The sequence below is a fragment of the Spea bombifrons genome, chromosome 2 (genome assembly GCF_027358695.1).
Source record: "Spea bombifrons isolate aSpeBom1 chromosome 2, aSpeBom1.2.pri, whole genome shotgun sequence".
In the NCBI taxonomy this organism is placed as follows: Eukaryota; Metazoa; Chordata; class Amphibia; order Anura; family Pelobatidae; genus Spea; species Spea bombifrons.
Window position 1 is genome coordinate 76,604,715 of NC_071088.1, and position 25,909 is coordinate 76,630,623.

Consider the following 25,909-nt stretch of genomic DNA (forward strand, 5'->3'; position numbering starts at 1 on the left):
CTCTTCTGAGTGTCCTCTACTTACACAAAGCAACATTTAGAAGAACTTGATTGTTCCTGGGAGAAAAATCTGCCACAAATCATTACTGTGAAACTAGTCTGAGCTATTCGATTGCCAAAAAATATATGTATCATATTAACCTCGGTAAAGTATGCCTCTGCCTATCATTGAAGATGTATCTAAGTATCTGCCCATCTATGTGTGCTATCTGTGCATGGGTGCCTCTAGTTCAATAACAGATATTTACTTTAGTCAATGGTATTATAAAAAAAAATCTCTACCAACTTATTTATTTTATTGAATAACGAATTGTACCCTTACAGTGATCCACTGAAACTGTACGTGATACAATTATTAAGGTTGTGCTTATTGCTTCGACAACTTCATTTCTGATTACACTTCCCTCTACTATGCCCACTTTTGTTTACAGCATTCCAACAAGTTATTGTACGATTGCATATAACCTGTCGGAATACTGTAAATAAGTATAAGTATAAGTAAATAATACTGTAAATAAGCATTGACATATGTCCCCAGGATTGTAATGAGAGGATTCTATGTCCCGAGGCGTGGGAACTCTCCTGAATATTAACAATTAACTAAAGCTTAATAAAAACCTGGCAGTGCTGCTGCTGGAGGATTAGGTTGGGAGGGAAGGCATGTGAAGGCGGGTCTATTCATCTGATACAAGCGAAGGATCAGGCTCCCTGCTGCTGTTAAAGTACCTCTGGCTGTTGCACAAGACAGTCCTAACCCCCCCTCCCCCTGTAAATTGCAGATACCCCTGAGCTGGGGGAACTAATGAAGCTCTAATATATCCCGAGGCAGGGTCACTGCGACAGACTGGGTCGTACTCAAGTACAATAAACTGGAAAGGAGGAACACTTGGCAGCAATGGTAGGCAGGCTGAACCTGCAGGATGTCCCCGATCTGCTGGATATGAAGAAGAGGAGTGAGAGAGTGCTAGACAGCCCGGACTCAGGACTGCCTCCAAGCCCATGCCCCAGCAACTGGCTAGTGACTCCAGCGGTGAGTGAGAAATCAGCGGAGCAGGACCTCTCCGGACAGACAGGACAGGGAGTGAGTACCTTCAGCACAGGGGGGGGGTGTAATGAATAGATTCATACATAGTCCATCGTCTATGTACTGGACGAGTGTATTTAACCATCTCAGTGCCTTTGTATGCAAAAGAAAAAAGGAAATACGGTATAATATGTCGCTCTACACAGCTGAAGGTTGTAGAAATAGTTTCCCTACAAGCTGCAACTAGGTGTGGAGACTAAAGCTTGCATTTAAAGGTTTCTATAAGTAAGCACACATTGCTTATATTTACGCAGTAAACGTGTTTTGGGAGGGTGCTCTTGGTTTGGCCCTGCAAAGTAATGCTGTGTGCTTTCCAGAACCCAGGTGCGCTTTCAATGCAATAACGCAACATAATACGGCACATCGCTGACACAGTGGCAGGTACTGCCGGTTCAGGGCTACTGTAGATCTGGGAGGAGGATGAATGCTGCATTCAGTCACATGCTGGCTTGAAAGGATTTTTGTTTTGCGTAGTTACGTGGTTTTTAATAGAACATCCCAAATATTTTTTATCCCTTCTGTTTTGTAGCCTTTGTTTTCTTGGGCAGATGTGCTGCCTTCAATGATCTGGGCTAAACAGCTTTTGACACTTATCAGTGGGTTTTTTGTATCCTTTTCTAAATTAATTTGTTTATAGATTATCAGATTATCAAAATTATATGGTAGATCCCATGTTTTTAAGATAATATTTCAGTTCTATTCATCTATATATTGGATATGAAGTCCAACATGTTACATAAATCAGTTCCTCTGTTATCTAGTGACATGTAGCTGTGAACCACAATGATAATGATAACCAAAAAAAAAATCAGTTTCTGATTGCTGCCAAGTTACCAATACATATTTAAGAAGTGGTACTTCTACTACTATATATATATATATAGCATAAGCCTGTATAAATAGTGCAGACCATAAATATGAATTACTTTTGTCATATTACCTTTCTCCTATTTTTCTGACTTGGCCTTGTCTATGATAGACCATTTCTATTCTATAGAATTTTTAATCATCTATGTGGCAGTTTTGATGATATTTGTGGATAATTGATTTATTTATATTAGTCTGCTGTTGCCTATAGAGGGGAGGTGAGCTTGGGGTTAGAGAACTCTGGGTGCAGTATTTATTCTGTGCCCCCCATTAAAAAAAACACACACATACACATATACTAACTTTCAAACTCGCACTTCGTCACACCACTATACCTAGGCTGAGTCCTGACGCTCTAGCACCATACGCTGACTCCAAATACTAACACACACTCATGCTAACATCATACACTAATACACACACTCCTAACAGTCTATGCTTACACACAGTAACTCATACACATGCTAAACATATACAGTCACACACACACACACAGGCTAACACCATACACTAACACACAGATGTACTCTCCAGCACCATATACTAACGCTCACTTACAATAAGAGACAGGAAATGTAAAAGCAAACAATTTATTTCACATATGGCACAAACTGCCCAGTGGTGTGTTAAAATATTAACCCATATGTTTGGGATAAACCTGTGGTACCCCCTGTATCTGTGTGTGTGATACAAATTGTGTCAAGAATCTGATAGCTTTGATGGCCAATATAAAAACTATCTAGTAGGGAAATCTATTAACACAGAACTGTATGTAGGTATCCCAAGTCCACAGCAGAACAGGGGACCAAGAAGATTTACATGGTTCTCCAGCTGACCATCAGATAAAAATATTCAAAAGGATGGAGGGAAACTTGATCAACCTGAAGCATGGATGCTCTATTGATTTGTTCTATTTAGTTGACATTTTCACACATATGTGGCCTTATCATTTTCCATCTTGATTGTCAGCTTTTTACTTTAATGCGTCATGTTATGGCTACGTACTTTGGCTTTCACAGAGATACATATTTTTGATGAGTGGATTTGCCTACTGCTCTTCTATGTGGAAGTGGCCAGAAACACATTTTAACAATTTTAAAACTGGAATTTCCATTTCATTGGTATTATTACTTTAGTTAATCTTGCATGCATATTTTATTCAGTGTATGCAAAATACTACTCTACATTTACTTCTACTAGGAAATATATGATAAATAACCTTGTATGTTGAAACAGTCCTTGTGCTGAAAAACATAGCTGGGGTAATAATTAACTCTGCTGACATTTCATATTGAGAAATAGTTTATAAAAATACTGTTTATGTATTACAGAGGTTTCTTCTATTCAAACCTTAATGTTGGTGGTTATTATTTTTACCGTGGACCAGTATTGTTTGGTTTTGGACTTTTAGCAGCTAGCTAAGATGAATGTGTACATTAAAGTTGCTACTTAGCGTTCTAAAGAGGGCAGTTAATATTTTTTTCTTTCCCCAGGGGAAAAAAAAACTTAGTAGTTCTGTTAAATATTTACTCTGAAGGTTCAATCACATATACAGGAATTTTTTACAGGTGTTTTTTGTTTCTATGGCAACAGCCTATCAGTGTCTGCATATATTTCACATGACAAGTATTCCCTACAGAATTATGACTGGGACATCATTAAAAAATATATTTCTTGGAAAGGTTTGAGCAAACACTGTGCCTAGGAATGGTGGGCTTAATTCAATACGCTGTCTAAAGGTTAACTTTTTAAATTGCAATTCAATCCCCTATGACAGTTTGGCACTTTATATGAAAAATGCAAGAGCTAAAAAAAAAGTGAATCTTCAGAAAGAAAAGAAAAAAGAAAATCTTAAATGGATAGACTTTAGATTTTCTAAATTTAAAAAAAATGGTCTAGAAGTTTGTAGACAAGTCTAAACTAATATGTGCAAAGCAGTCTAATACAGATTAGTACCGGGTAACCTGAATTTAATTTATATTTAAAAGTACCAGCATTGCAAGGGTTATTGTTTTTAAAATATTGTATGTTAATTTTTTTTTTAAACTTTCTGCCTTTATTGCTTTCTGTGATGCTTACCAGCAACTTGCTACAAGAATCAAAACAACTAATCATAGGAAGAGAGTTTAATGCACAACTTACTACAGCATATCAATGTTAACGATAAGACAATTTCCCCAGTGAAAGCCCTCTTGAATTTTACATTGATACATTGTAGGAAGTTGCTGGTGTCAGAAATCGGTTAAAGAGACAGTCTAGTGTCCCATGCAGCCTAGTATAAGCATGCCCACTAAAGTACTCTGTAAGTACCGTATTTGCTCGATTATAAGACGACCCTGATTATAAGACGACCCCCCAAAATCTGATTATTAACTTAGAAAAAAAAGAAAAAGCCTGAATATAAGACGACCCCAAAGGAAAAAAGTTTTACCAGTAAATGTTAATTCATGTAAACTATTTTTTTTTATAAAAGCTATGATTGAGAAAAATATTTTTTTTGTTTTTATTTCTTGTATTTTCCAACCTGTCCCCCAGTTACGCACATCTGCCCCCAGGCTTGCCACTCCAATATGGCACTGTGGCCCATGATATGCCTTTTAACCCTCTATATGCCACTGTGCCCCATGGTATGCCTTTTGACCCCCTATGTGCCACTCTGCCTCCAGAAATGCCTTATCCCCCTATATCCCATTCTGGCATTTAGGGGGTTAAAATGCATATTATGGGGCAGAGTGGCATATAGGGAGGTATAAGGCATTTCAGGAGGCAGAGTGGCATTAAGGGAGTTAAAAGGCATTGTATAGAGCACTCTGCCTCCAGAAATGCCTTATACCCCTATATGCCACTCTGCCATTTAGGGGGTTAAAAGGCATATTATGGGGCAGAGTGGCATATAGGGAGGTATAAGGCATTTCAGGAGGCAGAGTGCTCTATTAAATGCCCCCCTTAACGCCACTCTGCCTCCTGAAATGCCTTATACCTCCCTATATGCCACTCTGCCCCATAATATACCTTTTAACCCCCTAAGTGCCAGAGTGGCATTTAGGGGTATAAGGCATTCCAGAAATGCCCTATGCCCCCATTTAACACACACACACACACACACACAACCTATACCCCCATTTAACTAACTAACACACTAACACACACACACACACAAACACACACACACACACACTCTCTCTCTCTCCCCCCCCTCTCTCACCCCCCTTCCCCCGCTCTCCCCCCTCTCTTACCGGTGCTTCCAGCCGGGGCAGCGGGTTGACGTCGCCTTCTGCTGCAGCCGGAAGGAGGTGTGGCTAGCAGCGGGGGTTTGTATGTGTCCGTCGCGTATACTTTCCCCGGCTGTCAGAGATCAGAGTTCCCCGCACCGGTGCGGAACCGGTGCGGCGAACTCCGATCTCTGACAGTCGGGGACGGTCTATGCGGCGGACGCAGACAACCCCCGCTGCTAGCCACACCTCCTTCCGGCTGCAGCGGACGTTGTCTACGCGGATCGCGTAGACATCAACCCGCTGCCCCGGCAACACAGCAGGAAGCACCGGTAAGTGTGTGTGTGTTGGGGGGGGGGGGGATGTCGGGTGAGACAGGAGGATCCAGGTCCCCTGCAGCGGTGCGGGGGATCTGGATCTTAGTCTCCTAATCAGACCTCTATTTGAGGTCTGATTAGAAGACGACCCCGATTAGAAGACGAGGGGTATTTTTCAGAGCATTTGCTCTGAAAAAAACCTCGTCTTATAATCGAGCAAATACGGTACTTTAATGTACAGAGCTACAGAATTTGATGGCACTATATAAAACAATAAATAATAATTTGTTAAAGCTACAAAAAGTACTTGCTGTAAGCAGAAGCCGCAGTTCTCTGTCCCCCTCTACAGTATGTCTTTCCTCTCTCCAGGCAAAAAGAAAACACTATTGAAATTGGTGGAAAGGCTTTTTTGCACATCCGTGCTGGGTGTTATAAGTCAAACACAAAAGATGTTTTAGAATAATAACTAGACTTGGGCACCAGGGGGCTCTTCGTGTTCGTCTTCGTGCTTGTCTTCGGGGAAAAAAAAATCTTTGTATTCCGCGAATATTCACCTGTTTCTGTCTTCTCTTCGGGCGAATATTCGTGGACATCTTCGTGTTCGGTTTTTCTTAGTTTTTTTCCGGTTAAGGGGTTAATACGGGGTTAACACGTACCGCAGCAGCTCTGGCGCCAGGAGTTTAAATGTCTGTATGAGCAACTCTATTGGTCGTCAGCAGGGGGCTCGTCTGCCAATGGTTGATGGCAGGCGAGCCCCCTGCTGGTGACCAATAGGGTCGCTCGTACAGACTGTTAAACTCCTGGTGCCGTACCTTGTCTGGCAGATACCATTGGTCTCCCTGTTCTATCATTTATTAACTGATAGAACAGGGAGACCAGTGGGATCTGCAGGGTAAGTTTCAGCATTGGGGTTTTAAAAGTCTGTACGAGCGACTCTGTTGGTCGCTCGTACAGACTTTTAGGCTCCTGGTGCACTTGTTGTACCTTAAGGGGTTCAGGGGCCGTGCGTGTGAGCGTATTGGTCGCTTGCACGGCCCTTTAACCTACGGATTTCCGCTCCCGTTATCTAACGCAGCATCGAAGGGGTTAACGGGAGCGGAAATCCATAGGTTCGCTGTCAGGGGTTGCAAAGGCCGTGCGAGTGAGCCTATTGGTCACCTGCAGGGTCTTCCTCTGGCATGTCTTCGGAACGAACACGAAAACGCACTCTTCGTGTTCGTTTTCATGTTCGCCCGAAGATGAATGCGCAAGTCTAATAATAACCCTTGCAATAATGTTACAGTTAAAAGGGTTTAATTATTTGTACATGTGTTACATGACCCTACTGGGTGCCTCGGTTACAAGCTGGGAAACTGAGAGCATGACAGGTGAGAGTGCAGGGCACAGAAAAGGGGGCTAAATGGGCAATCAGAGGGTAGCTCTAGAGATTCCAGGCTGGAGTATGCTTCAGCCTCAAAGTCCCCATGTGGGGCTATTTTCTGAATCAGGGCTTCACTCCCCTTCTAGGACCGTAAAGCAGGTAAACTATGCAGAGTTGTTGACAGTCATTATATTTTGGATGACTTTTCCTGCTCAAGTAAAACTCTGATTATTTATGGAAATGTTAATAACATCAGTTCCTCCATAGACTTTCATTAGTCAAATTGTCTGGCTGGATATTTAACACTGACCCATTCTATTGTTCAACAGAAGGCAGTATGATAGGATGCCAACTAGCTTTCTTTAGACATAGTCCCAATTAACAACGGTATACCACATTCCCCATTATCATGACATGCAGAATGCAAATAATAGAGGATTTATGTTTGTTGTGGAGGAAGCTTTGGGTTTGTTAAATAGACCTGAGGTAGGCATTATTCACAATTTGAAGCATAAAATATTAAACCACTCAGTAAGATGTACAAAAAATTGTACGGTTAGTTCCTGCAGGCTAAATATGCTGTTCGACCCGTTCTACAGTATTAAAAGCATCGTTCTCAATACTGTTGAATGACCAAACCATTCCAAGAAATAATTCTTTAATCAAATAACTTTTTGTGTCATTCATCATTTTGCAGTGAACACTTATTAATTGTCATGTAGCAGAAGAGTATACACTGATAGGTTTTTTCCAGTTTCTATGGCAACATCCTTTCTGTGTTTTATATATTTAAATCTGAAATAATAAAATGATGTGCTTAACATACTAGAGGGTGCAAATATTCTGTCTGGTGGTAGAGCACCTTTTAAAGCAATTGATGAATCCAAACAAAACCCAGAACTAAGAACCCTCATGTGAGTAAATACTGCCCAAATCTCAAAGTCTTTATTTGACAGAATGTATGAAAAATGACAATGCTACTTAATATGTTTCTGAGGCACATTTGTATGTATTCACAGCCGCTTGTAAATGCTTTATGGTTTATGTTACAGAAGAAAGAACAAAGCAGGTATTCACAGGAGATCTACCGTATTTGCTTGATTATAAGACGACCCTGATTATAAGACGACCCCCCAAAATCTGACCATTAACTTATGAAAAAAAGAAAAAGCCTGAATATAAGACGACCCTGTAGGAAAAAAGTTTTACCAGTAAATGTTAGTTCATGTAAACTATGTGAACAATTGTTTGTTAATAAAAGCTATGATTGAGAAAAATATTTTGTTTTTATTTCCTTTTTTTTTTTCAACCTGCCCCCCCAGTTATGCACATCTGCCCCCAGGCTTGCCACTCTGCCCCAGAAATGCCTTATACCCCATATATATGCCACTGTGCCCCATGATATGCCTTTTAACCCTCTAAATGCCACTGTGCCCCATGATATGCCATTTGACCCCCTATGTGCCACTCTGCCTCCAGAAATGCCTTATACCCCTATATGCCACTCTGGCATTTAGGAGGTTAAAAGACATATTATGGGGCAGAGTGGCATATAGGGAGGTAAAAGGCATTTCAGGTGGCATTAAAGGGGTTAAAAGGCATTTCACAGAGCACTCTGCCTCCAGAAATGCCTTACATCCCCCATTTAACACTCCCCTCCCTCCTCCAAACTTACCGGTGCTTCTGAGTTGGGGGGGGCGCATAACACAGGAGGATCCAGGTCCCCTGCATGACTAAGCACCGGGGACTCAGAAGCACCGGTAAGTTGGAGGGGGGGGGCATAACACAGGAGGATGCAGGTCCCCTGCATCCTCTTGTGTTATGCCCCCCCTCCAACTTACCGGTGCTTCTGAGTCCCCAGTGCTTAGTCCGGGCAGCGTGTAGAGCTCTACGCGATTGTATCGTGTAGAGCTCTACGCGATTGTATCGCGTAGAGCTCTACACGCAGCCCGGACTAAGCACCGGGGACTCAGAAGCACCGGTAAGTGGGGGGGGGGGGTTAGCACAGGAGGATCCAGATCTGGATCTTAGTCTCATAATCAGACCTATTTGAGGTCTGATTATAAGACGACCCTGATTATAAGACGAGAGGTATTTTTCAGAGCATTTGCTCTGGAAAAAACCTCGTCTTATAATCGAGCAAATACGGTATTTCCTTCTGGATTAGGTTTCTTAAAGTTAACAAGGGATGCGCTTTCACCATGATTAAAACTTTGTAATAGCTTTTCTGATAAATTTGATGCTATATTTAATTTTTTTTTTCTTTCTGAAAGAGCTCTCCTCCATCATTAACTTTGACATGCACCCCAAGGCTGTGTCCTTTGTCCTTTGGAGAGGGTGTGGAGCTTGATCCGTTGCCACCCAAGGAGATAAGGTAATATAATAACGTTTTTTCTATAATTAAATAGTACTATAGTTTAGTTTATGGCGGTGATACACAACAACTGGTATGTAACTGAAAGAAACAAAAAATGTATCTTTAGAAATAACATGAAGCTAACAAATACAGCAAATAGCATGATACAATAAAAAAATATTGAAGTTAAAACAACAGAAGTTTGTGATGCTACATCCAAATTTTACATTCCAAATTTGCCTTGACAGAAAGAATTATGGAGTCTAGATTCTCAAGTGCTTTTTTATTGATAAGAAGACTTTATAGGAGGGGCATATGTAGGAAATTGCTTAAAAGTTGATGAATCACGTGTGTACATTGGCACATTATTGTCTTTACTATACTAAAAGTACCATGTCCCCTTCTGAAATATGTATCCTGAGTATATTGTAACATGAGGGCATGATGGGATCACACAACATATTAAAAATGTGGCTTCTTGCACTCTATAAGGAAGATCCCAACTTGCGATTGGGAGCAGCAGGATTTCAGCAGAGAAAAAAAACGAGTTTCGGGGGCCACATCAAGTCTTGGTTCAATCATCTCTCCTTTCTGTGCGTAACAGAAGTTCCTGCATTGTGGGGACTCCCCAATGTCAGCACCTTTTTTGGGCAGGATCAAACTGATGTAGATGGAGATTTTTGTTCTGTAATGGCACAAAATTTGAAATGCTCCTAAGTAGGGACACACTGTAGGGCAGGCTATAAAGCGGCTGTCTGCTCTTTGTGAGAATGTCATACTCTTTTTATATGGAAACATTATAGTGTATGTGTGTTACTATGTAAAATAGAATACATAAGGGTACAAGAAATCTGAGTCACCTGTGTATATAAACAGATTCAAATTCCCACGTGTGTTTGTATACGTGTATGTGTGGAAGTATGTTTGTGAAAGTATGTTTGTGTGCGTGAATGTGTTGAGAAGTACCGTATTTGCTCGATTATAAGACGACCCTGATTATAAGACGACCCCCCAAAATCTGAATATTACCGTATTTGCGCGATTATAAGACGAGGTTTTTTTCCCAGAGCAAATGCTCTGAAAAATACCCCTCGTCTTATAATCGGGGTCATCTTATAATCAGACCTCAAATAGGTCTGACTATGAGACTGAGATCCAGATCCCTCGCAGCGATGCAGGGGACCTGGATCCTCCTGTCTCCGCCCCCCCCAATTTACCGGTGCATCTGAGTCCCCAGTGCTTAGTCTGGGCAGCGTGTAGAGCTCTACCCGATTCGCGTAGACAAATTCCGCTGTAGCGGAAGTTGTCTACGAGATTCGCGTAGAGCTCTACACGCTGCCCGGACTAAGCACCAGGGACTCAGATGCAGGGGACCTGGATCCTCCTGTGCTATGCACCCCCCCCAACTTACCGGTGCTCCTGAGTCCCTGGTGCTTAGTCCGGGCAGCGTGTAGAGCTCTACGCGATTCGCGTACACAACTTCCACTTGAGTGGAAGTTGTGTACGCGAATCGCGTAGACTCAGAAGCTCCGGTAAGTTTGGAGGAGGGAGGGGGAGGGAGTGTTAAACGGGGGGCATAAGACATTTCTGGAGGCAGAAATGCCTTTTAACCCCTTTAATGCCACTCTGCCTCCAGAAATGCCTTTTAACCCTCTATGCAGCGCTGCAGGGGATCTGAATCTTGGTCTCATAGTCAGACCTATTTGAGGTCTGATTATAAGACGACCCCAATAATAAGAGCATTTGCTCTGAAAAAAACCTTGTCTTATATCGAGCAAATACGGTATGTTAGTGCGTGTGTGTGTTCAAAAGTATGCTAGTGTAAGCATGTGGAAGTATGTTAGTATGTACAATAGGGTAAGTAAGTGAAAAAACATCTGAGTCACCTATATATATATATATATAAATAGATTTTATGTTAACTGGATTAAAGCAGGATTAACCCCTTCAAGACCGGGATGTACCTGGTACTTCCTGGTCAAAGGTCACCGGCAGTCTGGAACATACCAGGTACGTCATCGATGATGCGTGATCCAGCGTCACTATGAACACGGGGATCGCGAGGGGCGGCTGCCACTGACCGCTGGGTGTCCCTAGTGATCCATAGCAGCCACTCCCCCTCAATTCCATGCACGTGAGCGCTTTGAAGCGAATCACGAGCATGGAATTTAAATATTTTTTAAAAACGTGCGGTCTTCAAGGGAAGATGCAGTATGCAAACACCGGTCCCGAAGGGGTTAAAGCAGTATTTATGCTGTTGGTGTATAAAAAATTGTAAACAAGCTTAGCCCAGAGGCTTAGATGCAACGTAAGGAAGTTTTATTTTACTCTGAGTAAATAAATGGAACAGTCTCCCAGCAGCAGTGGTGGAGGCTAATAAAGTGAGGGAATTTAAACAAACATGAGATAGACATAAGACTTTCCTTACTAGGAGACCTGGCCAAAGCCTGATAGGGGTTTAAACCCCCTTACATCTAGTGCAGACTAGAGGGACTAAATGGTCCTTATCTGCCGTCAAATTCTATGTTTCTAAAACCTGAATAGGAAATACCAGGCAAAACCTCCAGCAACTTCTATAAAACCGGAACCTACATCGACCTCCTTGAATCAACCACCCAATGTTTCCTCCTAAATCCTTTCAAGGCCAATGCCCCCAAATTCCTATCCATAACCGATGCCGACACCACAGCTGAAAGCAAATTAAAAATAAACCAAAGCAAAGCTTCCAATTGCACAGCGCCAACCAAAAACCCCCCACCCACATCCACTGCTCTGTCCCACTCGTCCCGTAATCCCCCCATAAAGCCACTACCAAGGGGAATCTCCCACAACCAGAGCATGTATGTCTGAACTTACAACCGGTGCCCCATTTACACTGGCCCTAATTAAAGAGCCAGCAGAAACCTCTTATTGACAGCCCTCTGAGTCATCATAAACTTCATCCATAACGGCAGGTCCTTTTGGTCCCACCGCATTCCCGGATTAGCTGATAATCGCTGTCTAAACTGCTCATCGTACCAGTCCCTCATAAATATGGTAAGCCTCCCTTATTCCATCTGAGTAGCAGAATAAGGAAGAACATATATTCGTCAACTTCTCAACCAACACACTTGTCAAAATACAAAATGCCCTTAACTAATTCCCAAAAAACTTATGTATCTTCTGTTACCTCCGCTGCTTCTCCTCCTCCTTCTTGGCATCCTTCTTATCCACTTCTTTAATGTCAATAAACTCTTCCAGGGGACGGAGAGAAAATATCTCCATGAATTCCCCTTTCCAAATCTTCTCCTTAACTTCCTGTTGCAGGTGAACCCCCAATGGACCAGCAAAAGACACATAAGGGTTCTTCCTGGCTGCATCCCGAATGTCGCCTTTTAAATCCCCCCCTCTTACCCCCTGCCACTGCCTCTAACGCTGCCTTCTCAGCCTCACTTCCAGTACCACCGCCTACTGCCTCCCCCACGATCACAGTCACCGACAATCAGCTCCGCTTGCTGCCAATTTATCCCATGAGTCCTCCAGCGGGTGTTGCAACACCTCGGGGCTTTGGCCTCCGACCATCCTGTACCATCCCTGGCATTTCTTCCGTCCCCGACCAGCCTCCACTGAAGGGCTCAGCTCCCTGTGCCGTCATCCCAGCTCCCCATGCAGTGCCATGATCCCTTGTCGTAGCCCAAATCCCATCCAGCAAGGTCTCGACCTCTATATCCATCGCTTGTCCCACACTGGATGGAACAACAATAGGTCAAAATAAACAAAATGGTTATACAACCCAGCCCCTACCATAATTAACCAATTAAATTAAATCTAAATCCCTTCATAGTCCCATCTCCTAGCTCTGTCAGGGCCCCCTCTGCTAAGCTGTGCTTGCTCCCCTTGGTACATTATCTGTATGGAGCTGACAGTCTGGAACTCTTACTCTTTAGTACAGAAGAATGAATTAATTTCGCAATGTGTACATCAAAGAAGAAAATAAACAAGTTGCCAGAGTGATGCAGATGTTCCTGTGGGACAAAACACAAGCAATATTGGTTAGTTTAAAACATAGTCACCTAATTTAGTGAATTTTAAAGTACTTTAAAGTAGCCACATTTGGATCCAGAATAAGGAGTATAATTTGACTTCAATTTAAGTATTTAAGTATTAGAATCCTGTGTATATACTGATAGCCATCGTCTTTTGTATGTAAACAGAGCTACAGTAAAATATTGTCATTTTCTTCTGTTCTTCATTTGGTAACTATCTGCAAATGAGGAACATTACAAAATTGAAGTACTGTTTTAAAGGGTCAGTTTACTGCCCCTGGCTCTCCCTCTCCATGTCACGAAACCGGGTCCATACAGATAACTGAAAGGACCCAGCGCGCCCAAAGATTGTGTGCAGGAGTCACAGTGCAGTAGTGGAGTTGGACAGGGCCTGGTTGCCGGGCGACCACACTCACCCAGGTGTTGAGCACCTAGGGTTGTGCAGCCAAACACCAGCGCCCTGATATAGCAGCGGATGAAGTCCAGAACAAAGTGAAATCCTGCAGGCACCCTGGAGCAGGCATGAAACATAATACAAGACTCACGTGCGGGATGCTGCAGGCTGGGAGTATGGAAGCTAAGCAAAGGATATAGCAGAAACATAACAAGCAAGGGACAGGGAGACCAGGCACGAAACATAACCAGACAAGATATACATGTTACAGAGCACTACAGTGAACCAGACAAGGAATAAACATAACTAGACAAGATATACATAATACAGGGCACAACAGGGAACAAGACAGGACACCCGCTGCCGGGGATACAAGACAGGACACCCTGCTGCCGGGGATACAGGACAGGACACCCCGCTGCCGGGGATACAGGACACACACATACAGGAACTAGCCTAGGACTATTTGATAACTATTGGAGATTCCGTATCATCTTATGGCCATAGTATGCTTAGCCCACCACTACGCCAAAGTACTCCAATGATGGTGGGTCCTAATGCTAATCCCTGCTGACAAAGGTACGAAACAAACCAAACATGAAATCCAAACACATAGCACTGAGACATACCTTAGACTGCAGACTGAGAGAAACAGAACACACAGGTGGGGCACAACTTATAAAGGAAACAGAGCTGAAGCAAAGAGCAGAACTAGAAGCCAGGAATGAAAGATCAGAACTGAGCATACGGAAATCCAGGAATGGATTAAAGCAAAACAGAAAAACTGAAGCAAGATAGATATGCAGCTCCGCAGCCTGGGTAGAACGTGACACTCTATGAGTACTTTAATGCAGGTTCCACAGATAAGGCAGTCCTGCTGGACCAGCTGCCCTCCACCCCTGTGGTCCAACATTTTTTGTTCGTCTTCGAGAAAGAAAACCCTTCGTATTCCATGAATATTCTCCTGTTCCCGTGTTTGTTTCAGGGGAATATTCCTATACGTTATTCGTGTTTGTTTTTCTCTTCGTTTTCCGTTGGTTTTCTAGCAGGGGTTAATGCTGTAACAGTTAGCAGCAGCTGTCGCGTCAGCATTTTAAAGGTCCGTAAGGGCGACTCTATTGGTTGCCAGCAGAGGGCTCCTCTGGCATCAACCAGTGAAGGGCAGCTGCTCTTACACAAAACATAGTTGGCTATGGTATGCTTAAAAAGGGTTCAGTATAGGAAGGAATGTGTTGGATTGCTGTTATTTCTCACATGAACACCTGCAATGTCCTGAGCATGTTCAGGACCTGGGCTATTCTTTTTTCAACCATACTTTCTCTCTTTCTTAAATTGTGTACCCACATAAATTTGTCAGCACAAGTAGGACTTTCTTTTCAAACCATATTCATATGTGTAATTATTTTGTATGAATACAAAATATATAATTTGTACCTAGCTTGAACAATGGAAAAACATGCACAAAATATATTCACTAACTTATCCTGATTTGGATAACCTATATGTCTAGATTTTTATATTGGTCATTGTAGGGCAAATATTACAAGTTGCGTATTAAATTTGACATGCTTTACTATATACTGGCAAAATTGGTGCAGCCATTATAGAAATCAACAAAATGCCTAGGCTAATTGAGACCCTTTTACAACATTCTTTACAGATAACACCCCTTATGTTGTCCTGTGTCCACCAAGTTCCTTATAAAAGCTTTCCCTGATACAGTTTCAAATATTAACCATTTCACAGAGATTGGTACAGTAACTTGTTGCCCATGGCAAATTATTATTTGACAGGTGATATCAGTATCTTTAATTAAGTTGTAACGGATCTCAGCCCTGAGATTTAATTTAGATGCTAAGATTCATTCAAAGTAGAAGTGAGCTAAATATAGGGATCAGTTTCAAACTTTATAACCTGAGATTGGTGTAAAAACCCTGTGATTCAGGGATCACCCAGTAGTGTACCTATGTGGGCAGTCCGCCCTGGGCACCACTCATCAGGGAGGTGGTAGAGGCAGGCTGCCTGTTTCAGAAGTAGATGGCACAGACAAGCTGCCTGTTTCAGGGTTAGAGGTGGCACAGGCCGGCCGCTTGTCTCAGGGGCAGAGGTGCCACAGGCCGGCAGCCTGTTTCAGGGGCAAAAAAGGCACAGACAGACTGCTTCAGGGGCAGAGGATAGCATCTCATAAAAGAATGCCTCATGTGGTCACGTGGCAGGTTTAGGACTGAATCATTCTTCAGTTTACCCTATTGCTGTAGGCAGTGCCTTGCACCAAGCGAAATCCCTCCACATAGAGCTTGGTGTATGCTGCAGCCAGCACCAGATAAGAAACACACTGTGTGTGTGATATGTGTGTGTATGTGACTGTGTTTGTATGTTAGTGTGATTGTGTGTGTGCAATGTCTGATATTACATTATTAATTGTCTGAAACTGTTCGTATCTGGTAATGGACAGTGTGTGCATATCTGGATCAGTGTGTATGTGAGGTGTGTGTGTGTGTATATATATATATTTTTTTTTTGTTTGTTTGTTCTAGATGCTGGTTTCTTGGATTGTTTATGGTTAGTATTGCTTTATGTCTAAGTCTCTTTCTTTCAAAGATAAATATTTATCCAGAAAATGTGAAATTCTAAACAAATTGTCTTATGTCAGTTTCATTATGGAAAACTCTGATGGTTTGCAGCTTTCTGATGACCTCTAGGGAGATCCAAATCCTAGGTCATTCTCTCTTATGTCTATATTTTATTTTCACCAGTTACAGTATAAAAATGTGAAGTTTGTTGCCGTCATTCCTGTTTATGACTCTCATTGTCATTAGCAGTAAAACTCTGACATAGAAGGGCAAATCAAGGTCCACAGCTCTGGACCTAGAGTAGGATGAGAGCAAACACTGCAATGTGTCTTGACATCACCACTGAAAACAGGCTATCCATCATTTAAATCTAAGGCAAACTGAGTGCAGGGTTAGGGAACATGGTAGACATACATTAAACATGTGTTTAGAGAAATCTTTTTAACACTTACAGAGAATGCTTTAAAAAGTTTCAAAAATGTATAGGTGAGTATACAAAATTCCTATATTCAGCTAACTGGTATGAACTTAGTCAATAAAACTGCCTTTTTTCCATGTTTTTAGATATACCTCTTCAGTGAAATATGACTCAGAGAAACATTTCATCGATAATGTCTACATGCCGGTTGGACTGGGTGTTTCATCCTGCAGCCAGACAGTAATCTGCATCCCCAACTGTACATGGCGTAACTACAGAGCAGAAGTCCATTTTGAACCCAGGAACAAGCCCCATAGATTTATGAGCACCACCATTGTGTATCCCAAGCACACAAAAACTGTCTACACCACAACTCTGGATTATAACTGCAAGAAGTGCATGAGGCGATTTCTGTCTAGTGTAGAGCTGGAGTCTGCTGAACATCTGGGAAATGAGGGCTTCATGGATGAATATTGAGTTCTGGTGTCTATATCTAGATTCTTGCCATTAGCCTTTAACAACGTGCTCAAAGTGAACAAATTGATTAAATAATTCCCACAAAAGTTTCTTTTAAGATATTAAATGTACCGAGGACAATGGACCAGTAAATTTTTTTACAGGAAAAAGTAGGATGATAATTACCTGTTGATCACTTCATAAGTCACAGTCATCTACTTTGGCATTTATGTATTAAAAATTTAATTGTGGCAATAAAGGGCTACATGAGCTTTATTAAAATAAAAAATAACCTCTTGCATTCCTGTGAAGATGAAAATTGACAAAACTTTTAGACACAAACAAAACCAGGAAAAGGAAGTAAAGAGTCTTTTTCTGTCATCAAATATTCACAGAAAATCTGAAATGTCTTTTGCCATATTTTATAAGAATATCAACAATTAGTGAAAAAGCGTGGTAGCAAAAGGGTTTTTGGATTCATTCATTTGAAAATGTAAGAACAACCATTAACAACTAGATTACATAGAGTAATAAAACATTAATTTTAGGAACATTTTGCAACTTCCACAAGATTCTGAATTTATTTTTTGTTAATGGTTTGTACAGAAAAAAGATCACTTAAGGACAATGCTAGCTGAAGAGTTTGAATTGTAATAGCAGCACATGAATGAATATGACTACATGTACATTTCTGCAACAAATTCCAGAGCAATGAGATTTTCAATAAGCAAGTTACCATCCAAAAACCAATCATGTATTCCCCACCCCTTTGCATAAAGACCTACGCAAGAGTAATTTGGAATATATTATTTTTGTTTTATAATGCACATATACTGTATACAATAGGTTACGCTTGTCTATTAAATTCATCTTTGCTTTTTGAAATCATACAGTTTATGTTTTTTTTGCTGTCAGTCCATTTCCACAAACTGTATAAAATTTTACACCTTCTGTGTCATATATTGTGATGTTACTATAGCTGGCCAAACCCACATTGGGTAGTACAGGGGGGGGGCTGGAGCAGCAGCAGCAGAAGGATAAACAATAGACTGTTTAGGATTAACTAGATATAGATAACAGAAAAAAACACCTGGCAGTCAGGGGAGTGGGTAAGTGGTTATTCAACAATTGCAGTGCAAAAGGTTAGCTTTTTTATTATTATGGTATGCAGTGGTGACTCTAGAAACAATATATAGGGGGGGCACACAAGATATCACAGTCAAACTGGGGGGGCATTCATAATTTCCAAAAGTAATGTGTTATGGAATTATACTTTTGTTATTGGGCTAAAATAATACTTGATCATTCAACATGGGAAGCCTGAAGCCACAATTGAGTGCGACTAATCCTTGAAATAAATATTATAACACCATAAATAACTTTTCCACTAAATGATTTCAGGGCCTTAAACGTTTTGTCCCCTGAAGTCACTACAACTTCAGGAGGGCATTTTATCTCTGGATAAATATAAATTAAATAATTCCTACTGTAAGTTAAGTGCCAGGAACAGAGGACCAAACACACACACCAACACAGGCTCTGTCACACCAACACCCAGACACACACACCAACACAGGCTCTGTCACACCAACACTCAGACACACACACACCAGGACAGGCTCTGCGACACTGACAACCAAACATACACACACACACACACCAGGACAGGCTCTGCCACACAGACACCCAGACATACACACCAACACAGGCTCTGTCACACCAACACTCAGACACACACACCAGGACAGGCTCTGCGACACCGACAACCAAACATACACACACACCAGGACAGGCTCTGCCACACAGACACACACACACACACACACACACATCAGGACAGGCTCTGCCACACCCACATCCAAACACACACACACACCAGGACAGGCTCTGCCACACAGACACCCACACACATCAGGACAGGCTTTGCCACATCCAAACACACACACACCAGGACAGGCTCTGCCACACAGACACCCACACACACCAGGACAGGCTCTGCCACGCTGACAACTGAACACAAACATCAGGACAGGCTCTTCCACACCCACATCCAAACACACACACACGGACAGGCTCTGACACACTGACACCCAAACACACACCCTAGGACAGTCTCTGCCACACTGACAACTAAACACACACACCAGGACAGGCTCTGCCACACCAACACCCAAGCACACACCAGGACAGGCTCTGCCACACCAAAACCTATACACACACACCCGAGGACAGGCTCTGCTACACTGATAACCAAAAACACACAAACAGCAGGACACAATCCACGTCACAGACGTCTGCATCAGGTTTATACCCCCCTTAGTTAGCATTGCAGGTATAGATCAAATAAATACATGGAAACAGCATTGCAGGTATTAATCAACTGAATAAGACATACAAACACTGTATTTGCAGGTACACATAAATAATGTATGGAAATATATAGATATGGATCTACAGAATAACGCAAAAACCCAGCTTTGCAGGTAAAGATCAATTGGAATTCACATAAAAACACGTCATTAAAAGGTATATTTAAAACCCCCTAAATTACAGGCATAGATCACAGGTTGCACACCCCAAAGCCAGCCCTGCCGTCCACACTGCCCACACAGCAATCACACTCCTATCATACCCAGGCAACCAGTAAATGCTGGTACCTAGGCATGATGGGACTGTGCTTGCTGTGATTGCTGTTAGCAATCACACTCCTATCATGCCAGGTCAGCCAGTACATGCTGGTACAGGGTGGCTGTAAGTGATGTGTAGACCTCATACTGCTGGCAGCATCAATACACAAGGGGGGCAGCTAGCTAGGTTTTAGCATGTACTGGCTGACTTGGCATGATAGGAGTGTGATTGCTAACAGCAATCAAAGTCCCATCATGCTTAGGTTCCAGCACTTACACATCCAACCAGTAAATGCTGGAACCTAGGCAAGATGGGACTGTGATTGCTGTTAGCAATCACACACCTATCATGCCAAGTCAGCCAGTACATGCTGGTACAGGGTGGCTGTAAGTGATGGGCAGACCCCATACTGCTGGCAGCATCAATAGACAAGGGGGGCAGCAAGCTAGGTTTCAGCATGTACTGGCTGACTTGGCATGATAGGAGTTTGATTGCTAACAGCAATCAAAGTCCCATCATGCCTAGGTTCCAGCACTTACACATCCAACCAGTAAATGCTGAAACCTAGGCATGATGGGACTTTGATTGCTGTTAGCAATCACACTCCTATCATGCCAAGTCAGCCAGTACATGCTGGTACAGGATGGCTGTAAGTGATGTGCAGACCCCATACTGCTGGCAGCATCCATAGACAAGGGGGGCAGCTAGCTAGGTTTCAGCATGTACTGGCTGACTTGGCATGATAGGAGTGTGATTGCTAACAGCAATCACAGTCCCATCATGCCTAGGTTCCAGCACTTACACATCCATGCTATCACACACACACTCATTTATTCATATACTCATTAATTCACAGATTCATTCCCTCAATCACACATTCTCATTCAAACTCCCTCCCCACCCCTTACCTGCACTGCAGCTCCTCGACGCCGCTCACAGACTTCAGCAGAGGGCGCGGCCTCCCTCTGCGTTCTCTGGTAAAGCACAGAGGAAGCGGGACTGGAGCAGAGTCATGTGATGTCACATGAACTCTGGTAGGTTCGGCTTCATCTATGCAGTACAGAAGACCCTCCCACAGGTAAGTAGCAGGGCTCGAGGTGCGGCCCGCGTAAGATCGGTTGCCTTGGCTGCCGATCTTACTCGGGCCGCACCCTCTCTCTCCTCCGCGTTAAAAAAAAAAAGAAAGACGGGTTCCAAATTCGGCAGGGGGGCAACAGGGGGGGCCCCTGTAGCGACGCCACTGATGGTATGGTACTGCGGCTGCTATGGAACGTACAGCTCGTTATTCTTAGCAATCCATTTGGTTGGCTTGACATCATAACAAATGTAGTAACAGCACTTCGAGTGCCAAATGTTACCCAACTGCTGCAAAACTACCAAGTGTTCTATTTTGTACAGAATGTCAAGGCCATTACAAGGAGTCCGCGGGGATACCTGCAGTACTGGAATTGTTGGCGGAATGTGTACTCCACTTATGCAAGTCAGTAAGGACTGTGTTAGAAGCTGATTGCATGGACACCAAGACCAAGTCACAGACACAAAGAAAGAAGGCTGCTAAGAGCTTTAAGCAAGAGCCGCTCACCAAAAAGGAAATACAGAGAAGGCAAGAGGACAACCTGTGCTTTTATTGCGGAGGGACTGGCCACAGGATAACTTATTGTCTACACAAACCAGTCAAACCGTCCGCAACCCACATTGAGAAACCCCATGCCCAGGAACCTGCATATGACGCCAGCAACGTCACAAAGTAGGAGCATACCCTGTCGCATCCACAGACAGGTGATGCAGGGGTTAACCAGTCCTCAGCACCTGAGAATCCTACGCCCTCCATCGTAATGTCAGAGGACCTCCAGACCTTGTCTGATGCCCCCGAGGGGTCTGATATGGACAGTGCGTCATCTGAGGCAGGTGTAACGAACACATCCATGGATATCAACCCCCCGGCTGTTTGTGCGGTCAGGAACACCACTCCTACCACTCACAGGAGTAGGATTAGGACACTCCAAACCGCACAACACTCCCTAGGGGTTCCTAGCGACATCCTTGCGTCAGATGGAAATAATGTACATAGAAAAGGGTTTCAACAGTATGAACGACTCCTCCGTGACCAAAGGTCCAGTAAGAGTTCCTCCATCCCACCTGCAACCCACCCCTGTCTTGGTGCTATTCAACACCGATCGGAGGAAATCCGTGCACAGGGCGAATACCTAACCCCTGGTGAATTCAGGAGTAGATGTAGGACAAGACAAGCACTTACCGGGACTATCACATCTGTGTTTCCAGTAGCTGAGGTCTATCCAGCCCAACTCAGCACAACAGAACCATTACCATCAGATCTTGTAGTGACTTCCAACGGCAATGTGATATGTCGTGAAGGTCTGGAAGGATTTGAGAAGAAGAAGAAGTCTCACCGCAGACGGTGAGACTACCGCTCCACGGTTCTGTGAGCATCCGGAGGCTGCTCCTTGCGGTGGGGGTATGTAACGTTTCACCCTTCGCTGTCTGGACTTGTTTAAACTTTGTGCTACTTGTCACTCTGAAGCACTCAGTGATTATCAAGTCCAGCTGCACTCAGACCTGATTGCCATGTCCAGGCGCACCTTGTTTCCTGGTTATCACAACTTATATAAACCTGCCCAGCCCTTCAGTCTGGGCCTTGACATTGATGTTTTAGGACTGCCTGTTTGGTTCCTGATCTGCTCCTGTTTGGTTCCTGATCTGCTCCTGTTTGGTTCCTGATCTGCTCCTGTTTGGTTCCTGATCTGTTCCTGAGTTACGGCCAGCGACCCACAAGTGGACTCCACAGCTGAGTGCCTTGCAAGTGGGCTTACCTGCCGTGTGTGTGCCCCATCCCGAGGGCTTCCTGCCGTGTGTGTGCCCCATCCCGAGGGCTTCCTGCCGTGTGTGTGCCCCATCCCGAGGGCTTCCTGCCGTGTGTGTGCCCCATCCCGAGGGCTTCCTGCCGTGTGTGTGCCCCATCCCGAGGGCTTCCTGCCGTGTGTGTGCCCCATCCCGAGGGCTTCCTGCCGTGTGTGTGCCCCATCCCGAGGGCTTCCTGCCGTGTGTGTGCCCCATCCCGAGGGCTTCCTGCCGTGTGTGCCCCATCCCGAGGGCTTCCAGCCAAGAGACTTTCCTTGTTTATATGTTGTACCATCATCTGCAATGCAACTATTATCAGCATCTTCTGTCTGTGATTTATTTCCTGCACCTGTCTGTAACAACCCCAAGCCATCATGCATCGTGGGGTACAGACAGAGCCCCTCGTATCCCCTGCACCTGGGCTCCTAACAGACCTGATCACCCGGTCTGTGACAACCCGCTACATTGAACAATTTACAAAGTCTGTTTTTTGTTGATGGACATACTTATCTTTTTAATATATTGTGGTACCATATTTCCTTTTAAGGCCATCCCTTTTATTTTTCCTCCTCCCCAAAAGAACACATACTATCTGCTTTCATGTATTTAGAACTATGGATGTAACTGTATTACTTACTTTTACCTCAAAGAGTTTAAATATTTGTTTTTGTGGGGGACATAGCCTCCTCCCTATCGACTATGGGCCCAGGCCTTGTAGAGACTTCTGTGTGTGGATACAGGGGTTCAGTTTCTGCTGATTTTCCCCATGTTTTCGCACTCAGAGTCTCAAAACTCACTTCAGGGAATTGGACATCCCAGGTGCACTAGGACTGAGAGATGATTTAGACTTTCTAATTACACAGGAGTGGGAACTGGAGAAAGCATATAAAAAAAAAAAAAAGTTTGACCGTGTTCAGCAGTATGCCCCAGTGTCCATGAATTCTGTTGATTGTTCATCCGAGGATGTTAACCCAGGATGGGTGGATGAGGCTGCGGTCTTCACACCTGGGTCCTCCAAATGCTGGGTAGTTCACCCAGATCTACAACCCCCAGCTGAAGCGATGATAACAGGGTGGAGAGGCCCTGGCCTCTGCCCCGTACCTGCAACAGCAACAGGAATCGGCAACAGGCTGCGGTAGCCCATCTCCCCAGCAGCAGCAGGAGCACGAGGAAGTGGAGGGTACCGTCCCTCCTCCCCAGCGGCTGTTCGATGACCCGGGAGACAGCGCCGCTGACTCATCTCCCCAGCGGCAGATGGAGCATCACTCCCCAGTGGGTGGGTGAGTGTCCAGGAGATGACGCAACTGGCCAGTCTCCCCAGTGGCAGCTCACAACTCTGGGAGCAGAGTAACCTGTTCTCCCTCCCCGGCGGCAGATCCCAGTTGAGGGAGCTGAGGGTGTCGTCCCTCCTCCCCAGCGGCTGACGGATGAACTGGGAGAAGGCGCAGCCGGCCCATCTCCCCAGTGACAGATCCCAGTTGAGGGAGCTGAGGGTGTCGTCCCTCCTCCCCAGCGGTTGACAGATGACCCGGGAGACGGCGCAGCTGGGCCATCTTCCCAGCGGCAGAAGGAGCATCAAGGAGGGGGTGCAGGCGGCATCCCTTCCCAGCGGCCAAGTGAGTGCACAGGAGATGGCGCAGCTGGCCAGTCTCCCCAGCAGCAGCTCACAGATTCGGAAGCAGAGGAACCTGTCCTCCCTTCCCAGCCACAGATCCCAGTTCAGGGAGGTGAGGGTGTCGTCCCTCCTCCCCAGCGGCGGACGGATGACCTGGGAGATGGTGCGGCCAACCCGTCACCCCAGCGGCAACAGGAGCACCAGGGAGAAGATGCAGGCATCATCGCTCCCCAGTGGCTGGGAAGATTCCAGAGAGAAGGTGCTGTAGGCACTTCTCTCCAGCGGCAGTTCTATTTTTCAGGAGAGTCAGAGGTTGGGCGGGGGAGTACTGCTCTTCGAGGGGCAGATTATTTGGGGCACCAGTTTTGGGAGGGCATTGATGGACTAAGTGAATTTACTATGGAGTCAACCCGTTTGGAGTCTCCTCCTGGGTCAATCCTATTTGGAGGGGGGAGAAATGTGATTGTATCAGTGTGAAGTGTTTCCCCTGTTGTTGTGTGAGTTAGCCCTTGTCTTAAGACCCCCTGTAGGTATGACTAGGTGTCACTGCTGCATACCTAATTATCAATTACATAACAGGTAGCTGTTAATCCTGTGAGCTCCTGTTATGTCCATGTCCTGGCTGTTGTATGTCTTAAGACAATTATATGTCTGTTCATCATTCCACGTCCCCAATTAATGTAATTATTTATGTCTTACGTCATTCTGTCCTTCCCCCGGATATTGTGCTGCAGGATTTGATCTAATTACTTCCTTCCTGACATGGTAATTAAATCATGTGATATTTGTCTTGCCCCTTTTCTTACTTGTGTATATATAGCTCTGTATTTGGTTTTAAAAAAGAGTCCTGTTTTCACCTCAACATGAGTGTTGCCTGATGCTTGGGGTGGGCTGCTATGATCATTTATTGTCCTTTTCAGGACAATAGCCACACTGTGTTGCTAAGCTTTGTATAGCCACAGTGCCAATGCAGCTTCGGTGCAGCGACATCCAAGCTTCTATCTACAACGGTGGTTCTGCCTGGCACTGAAGGGGTTCATTGTTGGTGTCCCGGCAGGAGGAAGCAAAGATTGGCAGGAGTACCCAGTCGGGGTACAGGTCGGTCCCCTCAAAACTGAATAGGGAAAGGTGTACATTGGTGCATCATCAACACCCATTGTTGCGAAGTAGTCGTGGCCGAGTAGTTAAGGAGATGGACCAGAAATCTATCGGTGTCTCCCCGCGCAGGTTCGAATCCTGCCGACTACGACGCATTTTATATTATCTGGAAATAAAATCAGCTTCAGACAGCTGGTGCATAGGGAAAGGTGTACATTGGTGAATCATCAACACCCATCATTGTGAGGTAGTTGTGGCCGAGTGGTTAAGGCGATGGACTAGCTGGTGAATAGGGAAAGGTGTACATTGGTGAATCATCAACACACACCTAAGCAAAGTAGTTGTGGCCGAGTGGTTAAGGCAATGGCCTTGAAATCCATCGGGGTCACCCCGCGCAGGTTCAAATCCTGCCGACTACAATGCATTTTATTCAGCGGAGAACAGTTCATAAACATACCACACAATCAACGCATAAAAACAATCGTTATCGGCAATTCCAACTCCGGTATAATCAGTCATATTAATCATTAATAAACTGCTATTACTTTCACTGAGGAAGATTCCCTTACACAGGAAGCACCCGTATCCGATGGCCGCCAAGTGATGGGAGCAGCGTGAGAGGTGAAAGCTCCACCCCCTCGCACTCAC

General features: G+C 44.2%; 1 protein-coding gene and 1 non-coding gene across 2 annotated transcripts; both read left to right on the forward strand.

Moving 5' to 3' along the window:
- Positions 1-708: 708 nt before the first annotated feature.
- On the forward strand, positions 709-17,951 carry RFLNB (refilin B). The gene is made up of 3 exons (XM_053454861.1): positions 709-1,080; positions 9,113-9,213; positions 16,752-17,951. Exons 1-3 carry the CDS (start codon positions 895-897, stop codon positions 17,080-17,082), a joined length of 618 nt encoding a protein of 205 aa, XP_053310836.1. The 5' UTR covers positions 709-894; the 3' UTR covers positions 17,083-17,951.
- Positions 17,952-25,598: 7,647 nt separating this feature from the next.
- TRNAS-UGA (transfer RNA serine (anticodon UGA)) lies at positions 25,599-25,680 on the forward strand. The gene has a single exon. It is a non-coding gene; the product is annotated as a tRNA-Ser (tRNA).
- The last annotated feature ends 229 nt before the right edge of the window (positions 25,681-25,909 follow it).

Coding starts and splice junctions, on each gene's coding strand:
- RFLNB (XM_053454861.1), top strand. CDS start 895: ATGGTAGGCAGGCTGAACCTGCAGGATGTCCCCGATCTGCTGGATATG. Junction 1,081..9,112: donor CCGGACAGACAGGACAGGGA/GTGAGTACCTTC, acceptor TCTTTCTGAAAG/AGCTCTCCTCCATCATTAAC. Junction 9,214..16,751: donor TTGCCACCCAAGGAGATAAG/GTAATATAATAA, acceptor CCATGTTTTTAG/ATATACCTCTTCAGTGAAAT.